The sequence below is a fragment of the Lissotriton vulgaris genome, chromosome 8, assembly GCF_964263255.1.
Source record: "Lissotriton vulgaris chromosome 8, aLisVul1.2, whole genome shotgun sequence".
In the NCBI taxonomy this organism is placed as follows: Eukaryota; Metazoa; Chordata; class Amphibia; order Caudata; family Salamandridae; genus Lissotriton; species Lissotriton vulgaris.
The window spans coordinates 91,352,072-91,368,331 of record NC_141696.1 but is presented as its reverse complement, the minus strand read 5'-3'; the positions used below and the strand labels follow the sequence as shown (position 1 = coordinate 91,368,331).

The window sequence follows — 16,260 nt, the reverse complement described above, 5'->3', positions numbered from 1 at the left end:
GGTGCACTGTCATACTCGCCTGGGAAGGTGTGTAACATCGTAGTGGCATGCTCGCATGCTCCACAACCTGTCCGTTCACAAGGATATTCCCCTGCTCCTGGATGATGATGAGGACCCAAGGTCCCCACCTGCACAAGAACCTGAGTCCAGTGATAAGGACAGTGGAGAGGAGGAAAGAGGTGACATGCGTCAACAGCTCATCACCTGCTACTTCACTTGAAGGTCGGTGACAATGTACAACATGTACATTGTCTGGTGTGATTGGTGGTGTCGTGAAGGGCTATGTGCGAATGGTACAGACAGCCAGATGTAAAGTCACTTGTGTGTGGATATGTGACAGTGACATGTAATCTGTGAATGTATACGGGACTTGTTTGTTGACACTTGTTGCCCATTGTGTTGTCTGCATGTTGGATTATGTAGATGGTTTGTGTAGTGTAATGTCTGTGATGCCACACTCACACCAGTGAATGTTGTTCTGTTGTGTTTCCCTAGGTGCCTCAAGATTATCCATTCCTACATGCAGTACATCTTTCTGATACATTATGGACATTTTGAAGACTGTACATCTTGCACTAAAAACAAAGCTGACACAATGAAAGTGTGTAAGGTATTTTATTTACAAAGTTGACATGTGAGGGGGCGGGCAGATTAACATGAAGGTGGTGATGGAGCAGTGAGTTGACAGTCATGTAATGTAATGTAATGTAAAAAATTCTTGTTGAGCGCACTTACACCCAGCGGTTTCTTGGCGCTATGAGCACATGGAGACAGATGGAGAGGAGAGGGGGGTGCAAAAGAGATGGGCCAGAAATAGTTTAATTGTGTGCTTTGCGAAACAGGTGAGTTTTCAGGAGAGTCCTAAACTGGGAGTAGGAGTCATGGTAAATGAGATGAATGAGTCTACACCACATCGATGGGGTGACCCAGTCCAACAGACAGGTGCCATTCACAAGGCAGTGTGGGGAAGGACAGTCCAAACAGTCAATGCAGTGGGGAAGAGGGTTGCCATCAGGGCTCGCTCTGTGGCTGGCGTTTGGCTGATGCTTTGCCTCCAGAGACTCCCAGGCTCATATTTGGACGGCCTCTTGGTTGCTTCGCTGGGGTGGACCCGGCTGTGGTACCAGCAGCGTCTGAGGACTCACCCCTCTCAGTGGCCGCAGGGGAGGATGGGGAACTGTCATCCTGCAGCACAACAGAGGGGGGTCGAGGTGTTGTTTGGGATGCAGGCCTGTCCCTCAGTAACGCCATCTGCTGGACCATGAGGTCCACCATTTGTCCGATGCGGGTGTCGATGGACCTCATCAGCAGGATGAGCTTGCGTAAGAGTTCATCAGACCAGCCACTTTGTCACTGGACCTGTTCGTAGGCCCCAATGACTCTGGTGAAGTGGTCCAAGGATAGGGTACCGACCTCCTGATGTCTGGGGGTGACCCTGGCCCTCCCACCTGCCCTGCTGCCACGGACCTGTTGCCTCGCCACTGGGGGTCCACGCACACTCTCTCTGCCATCCACAGTTGTTGGTGTGGGCTGGTCATCCCCTGGGACAGGGAGGGTGTTGCAGGTGGCACTGATGGTGTGGTGGTGGTGGTGGTGGTGGCGGTGGATGCACAGGCCGTAACAGCAGGGCTCTGCTGTGCTGTTGTTGTTGCAGCAGACATTGTGGTGGGGAGGATGGGGTCCTGGGACCTGGTGCTCCCAGGCACACCAGATGGGCCGACCTCAAGCTCATCGACCTGAAAGTCCTGGGAGTCTACTTCAGAGAGTCCATGTACCGGGGGTGGAGACTGGCTCTGCTGGTTATTGATGTTGTCCTCATAAGTGAGTTCTTGGTCACTTGTGGATTAGATGGGGAATGGTCAGTGTTGAGCACACAGCAAGAATTCTGTTAGCTGTGTGTCATCCAGTGTCTGTATACTACACAATTGACTGATCTTCACATCTTTTGCTATGTGCAATACTGTGCCTCATAACATGATGCAACGGTACATACATTACTTGTACATGTTGTCAGGTGTTGATGAATAGCATGCAAATCGTGCTGTGATCATGTTCACAGGGATCAGTTGCCATGTAGGGACCAGCACAAATGAGTTTCAGTTTTATATAGTGCAAACTTGACCCGAACCGAATTGGGTATCAGAGCGCTTTACATAGCACTAGTTACATTACATGAGGAGACACATTAATTTTTGTTAAGCACGGGGAGATTAAATGAGTTGCCCAGAATCACAGGATGTTGGCATCATTACCGAGACTCGAACCCAGATCCCCAAGTCCTAGGTCACTTCTCGCCATGGAGTGGCCATTGTATTGCACTGCATGACTTTGTCCTGTAATGTACATATTTGGATTTATAAGCCCACACATGCTTTTTGAAATTTTACATGGTCCTTGCTGATTGTGCCACATGGCAATGAACTCATCAGTGTGTGCTGTGCATGGTTGTGCACAGTCTTCCTTGTGCATGTCCATTGGTGTTTGACTCTCTGCTATCTGTGACAGTTCCCTTTGCTTACCTGCGTGCACATTGTGCGTGTCAAGCTGGGTCAGTGTGCATATTTGTGCAGGGAGAGGGCTGGTGTTGCCATATGGCACCATTTCATTGGTAACAGATGCATGGCTGCACGTACATGCTACCTACCTATTAGGTGAAGCATAACAATGCAATGGCTGCCATATGCTTGTGGGTGGGGTGGGGGAGGGCTCCATCCTGCTTGGGTGTGGGGCAGGGGGCATGGTGGAAGTAGTGGTACAGGCCTCCCTCCCCCAAACAGGCCTTCCATGGAAGATGGCTACCTACCTGTAAGTTTGAAGAGGGTGATGTAATGGCTTGCTGATGATTATGGGTGGGGTGGGGGAGTGATCCATCCTGCTGGGGTGTGGGACAGGGGGCATGGTGAGAGTAGTGGTACAGGCCTCCCTCCCTCAAACAGCCCTCCCATGGAAGATGGCTACCTACCTGTTAGTTCGATTGGTGTACTGTAATGGATTCCAAGTGCTTGTGGGTGGGGGGAGGGCTCCATCCTGCTGGGATGTGGGACAGGGGGCATGGTGGGAGTAGTGGTACAGGCCTCCCTCCCCCAAACAGGCCTCCCAGGGAAGATGGCTACCTACCTGTAAGTTTGATGAGAGTGATGCAATGGCTGCCACATGCTTGTGGTGGGGTGAGGGGAGGGCTCCATCCTGCTGGGGTGTGGGACAGGGGGCATGGGGGAGTAGTGGTACAGGCTTCCCTCCCCCAAACAGGCCTCACAGGGAAGATGGCTACCTACCTGTAGGTTTGATGAGTGTGATGCAATGGCTCCCACATGCTTGTGGGTGGGGTGGGGGAGTGATCTATCCTGCTGGGGTGTGGGACACAGGGCCTGGTGGGAGTAGTGGTACAGGCCTCCCTCCCCCAAACAGCCCTCCCAGGGATGATGCCCCCTACCCTTTAGTTTTTTTGGTGTACTGCAATGGCTTTCAAGTGCTTGTGGGTGGGGGGAGGGCTCCATCCTGCTGGGGTGTGGAACAAGGGGCATGGTGGGAGTAGTGGTACAGGCCTCCTTCCCCCTAACAGGCCTCCCAGGGTAAATGGCTAACTACCTGCAAGTTTGATGAGGGTGATGCAATGGCTGCCACATGCTTGTGGGTGGGGTGGGGGAGGGCTCCATCCTGCTGGTGTGTGGGACAGGGGGCATGGTGGGAGTAGTGGTACAGGCATCCCTCCCCCAAACAGGCCTCCCGGGGAAGATGGCTACCTACCTATAAGTTTGATGAGGGTGAATCAATGGCTGCCACGTGCTTGTGGGTGTGGGGGGAGGGCTCCATCCTGCTGGGGTGTGGGACAGGGGGCATGGTGGGAGTAGTGGTACAGGCCTCCCTCCCCCAAACAGCCCTCCCAGGCAAGATGGCTACCTACCTGTTAGGTGAGGGTGAACAATACAATGGCTGCAAACTGCTTCTGGGTTTGTGTGGAGTGATCCATCCTGCTTGGGTATGGGACCGAGGGCATGGTGGGAGTAGTAGTGCAGGGTGACTGTGCTCGTGCTCCCATGGTAATATTGCTAGCTGCGTTTAGGGTAAATGGGAGTGAGTGACTGTTGGATCAGTGAGACATGTTTTTGTGGGTGTGTGGTGCAGATGGATGTGATTTTCTTGGGTGGTGTGTATTTTTGGGTGTGCAAAACAGTACATGTCAGTGTGTTGGTTAACATGTGTTTGTACTTACCAGCCTCCACTCCCCCAGATACTCCTGTGAGACTCTTGGGATGCAGTATAGCAGGCACCTTCTCCTCCCATGGTGTGAATGTTTTCTGTGGGATGGGAGGGCCACTGCCAGTCTGGTAAGCCAGCTCCCAGTTCTTGCTTCTCCTCTCTTTGACAACCCTCTTGAGATCATGCCACTGCTTCATGATCTCCTTCTTGGATCGCAGTGTGTTCCCTACTGCATTGACCCTTTGGACTATCCTTTGCCACTTTTGAGTCCTTAAGGCTAATGGTGTCTGTTGGACCAGGTTACCAAACAGTAGTGGTTCCACTCTGACTATCTCATTGACCATGACTGTCAACTCGCTCTCTGTGAATTTTGGCATTTTCTGTGAGGCCATGGTGTGTAGTGTGCAAATTGTTTGTGGGTGCCAGGGTGTGAGTTGTGGGTGTGGTGTTTGTGTGTGAGGTGTGTTATATGTTGGAGGATAGTTGGTGCTGGTGTGATGGTGGTGGTGGTGAGTGTGCTGTGTTCTCTTGCCTCTCCTGTCAGGTCTGGTGTATGCCCTTCTCTTCTGGAGTGTTGCAAAGGATTGCGGTCAGTGAAGGGGCTGGTTTTATACTCAGCTATGTGGGTGTGTCCCAATTGGGATTGGCCGTCAGGTGTGTTGTGGGAGTTGTCCTTGAAATTGTATGCTTCTCTTTGGCATTTATTTGTTTCATTGGGATGTGTTTTGTGTATTTGGTGGGCATGGCTACTTTGATTTCTGCACAGTTTGCCATTGTTGTGGTGTTTTTGCATCGTCCGCCATGTTTTGTATGGATCGTCCTCTGTGGTGGCAATGCTGCAGCTCTTCAGCTGGCTCTCCCATTCACTCCAGTGTGCGACCGCTGCGGTCGGGAACACCGGATCATACTGCGGGACCATTGGGGATATCCTAATTTCCCGTACAGTGTCTCTGCTAGTCTTTCAGCGGGTTGGGGCTTTTACACTGCGTTTCTGACTGCCTTTTTTGGCTGTTGATCCTAATTTGACCGCCGGTCTATCCACGGTCCCGGCAGACGGTTGTTTTCCTCGTCCATGGCGGTCGGGGTGATTTTCCTCCGCCATCCTAATGGGGCCCTAAGTCTTTGGTCTGCTTTGTTAAACTTGGCCTCCAATAGCATTGTTTCATTAAAGAAACAGTCACCGAAACTTCAGCATGTGCAGAACCTATCCCTTCATGTGCTACTAGGATTAAACCTAACCTACGATCCATGTTTGGAATTACTCTATCACCTACTCCAGGACTCTGAGCAAATGGAATGTTATTGGCATCTAACTTGCAGGAGTACTTGAGTGGAAATCTTTTTGGTACAGCACCACTGTTTTTATGTGAAGCAGTAACAGTCACCATAATCTCACCGTTGATTTATGTCTATTTTTCTTTTTAGAATGAGTGATTGCAGCTATGGAAGCCATACGTACAGCCCCCTGTGTGGCTTCATCAGCTATTGAATTCCCTTCAATGTGAACACCATTATGCTGATGACTCAGTGTATGTATCACATGACTCCTCGGTAGTTCGGTAGTTCAGATTTCAACTCCACTACCTGTTCCCATACCATTTTATGCTTAATTGTGCCACCTTGAGCATCTTTGAACCCGTTTTGAAACCCATATGACTGCACACAATAAAAGGAATCACACACAATTAGTGTGGGGAATTTTTGATCCGTTTTTACAAGTGCCAGTATCTGTGCTTTTAACTCAGCAATTGTGCTGTACAGTCTGCTAGAGATTGTATTTTAGTGCAACTTGGATGGAACTTTCCATCCCGCATGCAACCTTTAACGATTGCACATGCCGTGCTATATTGTTGCTTACTTCCCATGCCTGGTTGAGCAGATCTATCAGTGTAAATTATATGTTCATACTGATCCAGAGGCATTCATTCATTAGGTAGAGGATATTCATGTTCGTATTGCAGGAATGCTTGTGACTTTAAATTTAGGTCGTACCTGTATTCCACATCTGTTGCAGTGAGAGAATTAGCCCATTGTATCCATCCCGGATGTAAGGCTTTTGCGTTAGGGATGCTTGCCTTTGTCGCAGCCTCTAAGGCTGGAACCAGAGTCACAACTATTATTCCTTTCCCCTGAGCCAGTGCTCTTACTCTTACTGCAGCAGTCTGTACCGCTGTCATAATCTTCTCAGGAGATGCAAAACGCATCTCAGCATTTGTGTACAAATGTGATTTGTATGCAATTGGCACTGTTTCACCTTAATTGTATGTCAGATTGGTGTACCCAGACTGACCCGCAAATATACGGATCACTAGGTTGCGTAAGTTTACACGTGTCTGTAAGTGTTTGGAAGCTATCATGTCAGCTTGTAAGGAACAAAGTGTATCTGGTTGTTCCTATGTCCAATTTCCTGGCTGTTCTTATACCCCTGGGGGAGTCAACAAAATTGCTGCTTGGACCCTAGCACTAAGAATGCTGTTAAATACCTGCTTTCAGGTGCTATATTTTGGCAGAAAAATCCATTTGAGATATCTAGTGTTGTTTTGTATTTTTTCTGCACAATGTTATTCATTCATGCAGCACTGTGTGCATTCTGAACGGCAAATGTCTTCGTGCAAGTGTTTAAATGTCTGTAATCTAAAAGTAGACAATATGAATTGTCGGGTTTCATGAGAGAAAACAAAGGAATATTCATTTGAGAGGGGCGAGTTTCAATCACCCCTTGCTATTCCAGGGGATCTTAGATCTCCCTGACCTGTTTTTTTAGCTTCTTCCTTAATTGGATACTGCCTCTGTGCAGTTGGAGAATTTTTTAAAGGGACTATGTAGTGGGTTGAATCCTCATCCCATCTAACATGGTTTATATATAATGCTGGAGCGTGGGATACTGCCCACTCCCATGCATATGTGTGTTGCAAATGCCTGGGAATATGATCTGAGAATGCTGATTACCGTTTCTCTTTTAGGGCAATCCATGACGAATGCTGGTGACCAATCCTGTTCAGCTAACATAAATGTCATAGCCAAATGTAAGGTTCTCCCAAAAGAAACCTCTAACATTTATACACTTGTCCCCCTCCATCTGGCGTGTTATTTCTTATACTTTATGTGGACACTCACCCTAGTGTCAGGTGTTTGTACCATGATGTAATCATTCAAGTCTGCTATTACCAGAAATTTCATCAGGTTCTGGCGAGCTATAGTTACTTATGCCGCACTGTCTAGCATCGTCAGAGCCCATTTCCCATTCAGTAAACAAGTCCTCAGCATTCTGAGCATGTCTGATCTTTAGACCTGCAACATTCTTCTTTTTGAGCTGTGGCTTTCGCTTTTCTTTTTTTTTTGGAAGTGTAATCTTGAGCATGTTGCTTGTCTCTGGACTTTGTACGCTCTTCTTGTCTCTCTGACCGTCCTTCCGTCTCTGAGTTTTTTGATGAACCCTTAAAGCAACGAAAGGAACGTGTATCAGTATCCTGATACCTGTCAGGTTTCCTAATATTATCCCTATACCTGAGAATATACCTCTTTTTGGAGGGCTCCTGTGGTGGAGATCTACCGCGGGATTGAGATCTGTTTCCCTTAAATGTTTGTTGTTTTTTATTGTTCCACTTTTTTTTAGAAGAAGCAGGTGTCTGCTTGGAAGAGTCCTTTTCAGGACTGCCCATTAGTTGTTGTTTTAACGCTTTCCCACCCAAACTGTCTCTGCCTAATTCCACATACGCAGTTTCATGTTGGGTAGTTTGTGTTCCTGTTCTAAAGGACTGAACTCCCTTAGACGATGGCAGATAGCCACTGACGCGGCTTTCCCCTTTATATTAGCTAAAATTATGACTGATACCTGGGCATAGTTACCTAGTAACTTCATCCCTAAGTACAGAGCAGGCTCTGCGTCGTACTCATTCTGTATTTGTCTTAATACATCGGGTATCACTGCTAATGAAGGAATACCATGAGTTCTGGTATATATGGCAGCAAAGACTGTACCCCAAGTGGTACAATCCCCTACTTGTGGTATTATACCCATGAGCAAGCAGATTGTGAGCATTCTGTGTTTTTCATAAGGGCTAGTATTCTGGAATACTGCCTCTAACAGTGTTATTTTCTGAGCTACCCAGAATGGTATTTGTTCTCGTTTTGTGGGCATTTTGCCCATTACTGCGTGTAATGTTTGTGGTGTGATTTCAGTTGCTGTACCCTGAGATTGAGTTCCATTTGTTGCAACTATCGCTGGTTGGACTGTGAAGTCCTCATAATAAATTGCGACATGTTTCTGTAGATTTTAATTTAAACTTTATGCTGTATGAGTAAGTGTCCTGGTGGCATTGTTTCAATTTCACGATGGGGTGTGTAGGCCGCTAATATTGGCCATGTTGCCCCTTCTCCTCTGAGTGGGCCTAATCTTACTCTTCCTCTTATATGGGTTGGGGCGCCTTTAAACCAGGATAAGTGTTCCTCGTACGTGAGCGGAACCTCTATGTCCTCAAATGGACAATATTCCGTGGGTACATCTCCTTCGTTGTAAGAGTGAAATGTCTGTGTTCTTGCATCTGCTGCTGGGAATGTAGCCCACAAATAAAATACCTCTATTTTATTAGATCTGTGTGCCTCAATCACAAAACTACTAAGCCTCCCCTAGCTGATAAACATTTTCTAACAGTTTCAGGGTAACTGTATGTCTGAATTTTCTGCAATCGGAATTGCGCCTGCATCTTCTTCTCCGGCTGAGAGATGTAGATTTACTATTACGTTACCTCCTGTCCTAGTCATTTTTGTAAAGAAGTTTGTCCAAGGGAACTAGGATAAAGGTTTTTTTGCGCAGTTTTTAGGAACACGGGGCCTCATTTATGAGGCAGTGCGTCACTTTTATGCCGCCGGTGCGTCACTTTTTGTGACACACCAGCAGCGTAAAATATGTGCCTTGTTGCACCATATTTACAAAGTGACGCATCTAGGTAGATGCGTCACTTTGTAAACCCCTGCGCTACATTAGGCCTACGCCAGGTATAATGTATGCAGGGGGGGCGTTCTGACGCAAGAAAGGGTCATGGAAGTGACACAGTGAAATCTATAAGATTTCACTGCACCACTTATAGGCCACAAATGCGTCAATTTCTTACGCCTTCCTCACAGCAGGAGTAAGACTGACGCAAGCCCTTTCACATGGGGCTTGCCCCATGTGAAACGACACATTGCTGGAGTTGCGTCACTTTCGTGACACACTCCAGCAATGCGTCATTTTTGCGGCATACAGATACGTCAGAAATACTGACGTATCTGTAACTCCTTGCACCATGATGCGTCATACTGTAAATATGATGCATCGTTGGTGTCGCAAGGAGGGCGCAGTGAAAAGTGACGCATCGCTGTTTTCACGCAGCGATGTGTCACTTTTCATAAATGAGGCCCACTGTGTCCTTAAAGCTTGATTAACCAACAGTCAGCTGTGGCGGAGTTTGTGCCCACCCACTCCAAACATCTTTGGTGTTTTGTGAGTAGGGGTCTCTGAGAATAGCACGACTGAACTACTCAGATTCTACTGTTAAATAAGTACCCAACCAACATTGGGCGCCATGTTGTGTAGTTCCCTTATATTATATACAGGATCTGCGCGCTCAGATAACATAAACTGTGGGTTTAATTAGGGTGGGGGCTGTCCAAAACAGGCATGCCAATTCCCCCACCCCTGCCACATCTGCCCCGCCCTTGGGGGGCAGATGGGAGATAGTAGCCCCCAATATGCCCCCCCAGGGGGAAGAAAGCCCACTAGACAACAGGGATTTTTTGGGGCAATTTTAGTAGGGTGGGGGCTGCCAAAATGGGCATTCCAGTGCCCCAACCCCACCACATTTACAGCCTTTCTGTCCCCACCCGGGGGAAGATGGGGCAGTAGGCCCCAATGTGCCCCCCCCAGTTGGGCAAAAAGCACACTAGATGCAGGGAATTTTGGGGCAATTTGAATTAGGGCGGGGGCTGCCCAAAACAGACATGCCAATGCCCCCACCCCCACAACAATTACAGTCTTTCTGCCCCCCCTGGGGAGCAGATGGGTGTGGTAGCCCCCAATCTGCCTGCCCTGGGATTTTTTGGGGCAATTTTAATTAGGGTGGGGGGTGCTCAAAATGGGCATGCCAATGCCCCCACCCCTCCCAAAATTACAGCCTTTCTGCTCCCTTGGGGGCATATGGGGCAGTAGCCCCAAATCTCACTAGACCCCAGGGATTTTTTGGGGGCAATTTGAATTAGGGGTGGGGGCTGCCCAAAACGGCCATGCCAATGCCCCCACCCCCACACAAATTACAGCCTTTCTTTCTCCCCTGGAGGGCAGATGGGGGCAGTAGCCCCCAATCTGTCCCCGAGGGCAAAAAGCCCACTAGATAAAAAGGTTTTTTTTGCCAATTTGAATCAGGGGTGGGGGCTGCCGAAAATGGGCATGACAATACCCCCATCCCCCAGAGAAATTCCAGTCTTTCAGCCCCCCTGGGGGGTATATGGGGGCAGTGACCCCTGATCTGCCCCCCGGGGGGGCAGAAAACCCACTAGGCACCAGCGATTACACTGGCTTTTTTTATACGTGGGAATGGGGGCTGCCCAGAATCGGCATACCAATGCCCCCACCCCCACAAAAAAGATCGCCTAAGTCTTTCTGCCCCCCCCTTGGGGGCATATTGGGGAAACCCCCCCTGATTCCCCTTCCAGGGAGGCAGAAAGCTCACTAGGCACAGACTTTTTTTTAGCAATGTGCCTACCTGTGGATTTTGAGGTTTGCAAGGGATTCTGGGAAACAGAACCTGGTGAGAGCCAGACAAGTAACCCCATCCTGGATTCCCCTCGGTGTCTAGTTTTAAAAAATGTATACATTTTCTAGGTTTCTCTAGGTGCCGGCAGAGATAGGGTTCAAAATCTACAGCTAGGCACTTTGCTAATAAAGGGTTGTTTTCACGGGGAAAATGTGGTGTATCCACTTTGCATTTTGGGCCATTTCCTGTTGCTGGCAGTAGGCCTACCCACACAAGTAAGGTACCATTTTTCTCAGAAGACTTTGGGGAACGCAGGGTGTGTAGAATTTTGTGGATCCACACAGATTCCAGTACTTTCCACCACAGAAATATGAGGAAAATGTGGTTTTTTTTACAAATGTTTATGTTTGCAAGGGGTTCTGGGTAATAGAACCTGGTGAGAGCCAGTCAATTCACCCAATCCTGGATTTCCCTCGGTGACTAGTTTTCAAAAATGTATAGGTTTACTATGTTTCCCTTGGTGCCGGCAAAGCTAGGGCTCAAACTCTACAGCTAGGCACTTTGCAAAAAAAGGTTCAGTTATCACTGTAAAAATAAAGTGTGTCCATGTTGCGTTTTGCGCCATTTCATGTCGCGGGCATGAGGTCTACCCACACAAGAGAGGTACCATTTTTATCAGCAGACTTAGAGTAACACAGAATTGTAGAGCAACTGTTATTACCTAATGAGTTTTGATGCATTTCTGCCTGCTAAATGAAAAACAATGTGTAAAAAAAAATCATTATGAAAAATTAGCTATAATTCTCATGCTAGTATGGGTACTCACAATTTCAGAAATGTGCAACTATCTACTATTTCTAAATTCTATATTTTGTTCCAATGTCAGGAATACATAGGTGTCTTTCATACCGATTTTTTCTATATACCCGGTACAAAATAAAAAACCATTGTAAGACATTCAGTTATTGGCTCTGAGTTTGTTGGGTTCTTGGTGAACCTACAAGTCCTATATATCCCCACAACCACAAAGGTCCAGCAGATGTAACGGTATATTGCGTTCAAACAGCTGTCATAATTAGAAGAAGTTACAGGTGAAAACGTAGACACAAATGGCTGTTTTTTTCAACTAATGTTCAATTTTTCCTATATTCAACTGTTAGTTTCTATAAAGAAACCTTGAAGTTCAAGTTCAAGTTCAGGAATTTGTATAGCGCACTACTCACCCATAGGGTCTCAAGGCACTTGGGGGAGGGTGTGCAATATTTATCGAATAGCCAAGTTTTAAGTTCCTTTCTGAAGGAAGTGTGGTTCAGTGTAAGGCGGAGGTGAGTGGGTAGAGAATTCCAGGTCTTGGCCGCCAAGTAGGAGAAGGATCTTCCTCCCATGGTGGATCTGTGGATGCGCGGAACTGCGGCGAGGGCTTGATTGGAGGATCTTAGTTGGCGGGTGGGTGTGTAAAAGGACAGTCGTGTGTTGAGGCATTCGGGTCCTAGTTTGTAGAGGGCCTTGTGTGCGTGGGTGAGGAGACAGAACGTTATTCTCTTGTTGACGGGGAGCCAGTGGAGGTCTTTCAGGTGACCGGTTATGTGAGCTTGGCGAGGGATGTCCAATATGAGTCTGGCTGAAGCGTTTTGGATGCGTTGGAGTTTTTTCTGTAATTTGGCTGTGATTCCGGCGTAGAGGGTGTTTCCATAGTCCAATCGACTAGTGACCAGTGCGTGGGTGACAGTCTTTCTTGTTTCAGTGGGGATCCAACGGAAGATTTTTTTGAGCATACGTAGTACGTTGAAGCAAGAAGATGAGACGGCGTTGACTTGTCTGGTCATCGAGAGTGATGAGTCTAGGATGAAGCCTAGGTTGCGTGCGTGGTCTGTGGGTATGGGCGCTGAGCCCAGGGCCGATGGCCAACATGAGTCGTCCCAGGCAGAGGGGATGATCCTAGGATGAGGACTTCCGTTTTGTCTGAGTTAAGTTTTAGGCGGCTGTTTTTCAACCATTCGGCTACTTCTTTCATGCCTTCGTGAAGATTGGTTTTGGCGGTGTTAGGGTCTTTGGTGAGGGAAAGGATCAGCTGGGTGTCGTCAGCGTAAGAGATGATGTTAAGGTTGTCTTGTCGCGCGATGGATGCAAGGGGACTCATTTAAACGGACCCCTTGCTAAATTCACAATGTTCTCTACTTTTTTTAAATGTATAGCTTTCCAGGATCCATTATTGTTTTCATACCCATTTCTACCATTAACTGGAAGGAGGTTGAAAGCACAAAATATAACAAAAATAGGCTATGTCCCAGAAAAATGCCAAAACTGTGCAAAAAACGTTTCGTTTTCTGACAAAAGGCTTCTTGTCCCTGAAAACTGGGAACGTTGTGATTTCAGCCCCACAACCCCTTTGTTGATACTATTTGCAAAGACAAATCCAGACACTTTCAACTGTAGCCCTTTTTCCCATTTTTCCCCTAAAAACTAAATCTAACTATATTTTTGCTAATTTCTGGGTCCCCTCCAGGGGAATCCACAAACCATGGGTACCTATAGAATCATCTCGATGTTGGAAGAAAAGGACGCAAATTTGGCTTGGTTACCTTCTGTGGTCAAAATGTTACAGGGGCATAAGCGCGAACTACCCCAAATAGCCAAAAAAAGGCTTAACACAGGGGGGGGGGGAAAGACCTAGCAGCGAAGAGGTTAATAAAATGCAAACAGAGAAAAGGTTATGAAAATGTTCACTAGCTATAAGTATATTTAACCAACTTTGCCAAAAAAGTTATATTTTCAGAATAGATGGAGTCTTTCAAATTAATGTGTTATTCGTCTGACAGCAAGGCTATGGATGTGATTTAATAGCCAGATGAATAGGTCAAATGTGCCCTTACCCATTTTGATATAAGGTTTAATTTCAGTCTAGTGGCTTCTCTTGGAGTTCCCTGTCTAACACCAAGGAGTCAGCCAAAAAACGGTCCCTCCATCGAATCCAATAACCTATTAGTTACAGGAAACCAAACTTGAAATTCGTAGGTCAGCGTTATTGCAATTTCTTTAGTAGTTCACTTGCCCAAAAATATCTATGCTGACATGTACCCTAGTTAATCTCCCTGCTGTGTGATGGAACAATACGAGGTCACGTTGATAAAATAACACAGTCACTGTTGCATGGATCCTAGCATCATGTCAGAATCATTGACTTACGCAGTATGAGTCTATCCAGGGAACGTTGTGGGAAGTTTGAAAAAACGCTTCCAAAAGATCTTCATTTTCCTGAAAATGTGTTCATACCCTGCACGGATTTGCCTGGTTTTAATGCAGTAGATGATGGGGTTCATCAATGGAGGGATGAGGTAGAAGATGTAAGCCAAGACTTTATGAGTAAGAGGTGGGACCACATTGGAAAATCTGTGAAGCACAGACAGCAAGATAATTGGCACATAGAACAGGAGGACAGCCCAGATGTGGGACACACAAGTGCTCAGAGTCGTGCTGCGTTCACTTCGTGATGCAATTCGTAGCACTACCCTAAGAATCAGAATATACGATAGCACAACCAGGACTGCATCAGACATCATATTGGAAACAACAAATAATCCATAATAGCTATGTACGTTTACATTCACACATGCGAGCTTGATGATTTCTTGATGTAGACACCATGGGTGAGTGAGGACATTGTTGCGGCAGAATGGAAGTTGCCTGTCAAGAAGAGGCTCTGGTAGGATTAGCACTATGGCCCTGAGAGCAATGACTAGTCCAATTCTTAAAGCCATTGACGTTGACAAGATAGAGATGTATCTCAAAGGATTCCAGATTGCAATGAAGCGGTCTACAGACATTGCCAAGAGTACCCCTGATTCCATGATTGTAAACATGTTCAGAAAGTAGATCTGGCACAGGCAAGCGTCAATATGAATCTCTCTGGATCTGAGTAGGAAGACACTAAACATAGTAGGCATTGTGGTCATGGATAAAGCCAGATCAGTCACTGCAAGGACAGAAAGGAAGTAGTACATGGGAGAATGGAGGCTTGGCTCTGTTTTGATGATGTACAGAATAGAACTATTTCCAAGTATCATCACACCATACAGGGAGCAGATTAGAATGGGGATCCAGATGTCAGTGGGATCATTTTCCTCCAGGCCAGTTAAGACAAACGTTGACTGATAAAAGATGCTGCTGTTGACAGATACCATAATGCTGCAAAAGAAATTAAATGAATTCTTACAAACATTTCAAAAAATATGTATGTGTTGTAAATGGGGGAAGGTTTTTTTGCATTACAATGACTGACAAGGTAAGATTATGTAGTTAAACTATCACCCCACACATTATTGCGACCTAGTGACTTATCAGTGTCCAAAATATCTTAATGTAAGCCAATATATGTAAGTATAGGTTTCCTATCGTCAAGTCTACATATATCTTTAGTGCCGGGACACCCCTTTGCTGGGGCAGCCATTCGCTCAACAAGTACATAAAACACAACATAACATGCACATTGACTTCATAATCTATCTATCTATCTATCTATCTATCTATCTATCTATCTATCTATCTATCTATCTATCTATCTATCTATCTATCTATCTATCTATCTATCTATCTATCTATCTATCTATCTATCCATCTATCTCTGTTATCTACATTTACACCTCTGTCAGGATATATATCATGTAACATATGTTGAGTGGTCACCACTAGGCAGTTATTTTGGGTTTCCAAAAGAAGAATGCAACACTAAGCAGAAGCTTGAGACATTTTTTTTTTATCTTCTCACACATACTTTGTTGATTCCAAGTGTCTGCTGCAAAAGATGTTTAGAGTTCTACAATCTTTTGCATTGATTGGAGCCAAGTGAGGCATCGGGCCCTATTTACAGCAAAGTAACGCAATACAGGGCTGCAAGCCATATTGCTGCACTATGTTACAGGGAAATGGCAGGAATGCATCAAAATTAAAAGAATACAGTGCATTCCTGCCTTTGACCCTGCTCTGATGCCATTTTGGCTGCCTAGCCCCAATGCATTCAGCCTTGCACCATGGGACGGGTCCCTCACCCTTAGATCCAGCCAGTCTATCCTCAGCGGCGACCTAGAGAATGACCTATCCACTTTCAACAAGTGGGTCTATGACCGTGCCAACACCATGGCTCACCTGAAAAAAATCACACTTTCCAAGACTCACGCTCATACATGCTGTTACAGTGAAGACCTAAGAGACTTGAAGTGCTATTGCAAAAAAAAAAAGAATTCGGGGAACTAGCCAAGATAACACCTCTACAGATACCTACAGATCCACAATCAGAATGTATAATGCCCAGATCAAAGTGGACAGTAGA

At 46.4% G+C, this 16,260-nt stretch overlaps 1 protein-coding gene across 1 annotated transcript; it reads right to left on the bottom strand.

Moving 5' to 3' along the window:
- Positions 1-14,131: 14,131 nt before the first annotated feature.
- On the bottom strand, positions 14,132-15,115 carry LOC147693486 (olfactory receptor 51A4-like). The gene has a single exon (XM_086936019.1). It carries the CDS (start codon positions 15,113-15,115, stop codon positions 14,132-14,134), a length of 984 nt encoding a protein of 327 aa, XP_086792145.1.
- Between the last annotated feature and the right edge of the window lie 1,145 nt (positions 15,116-16,260).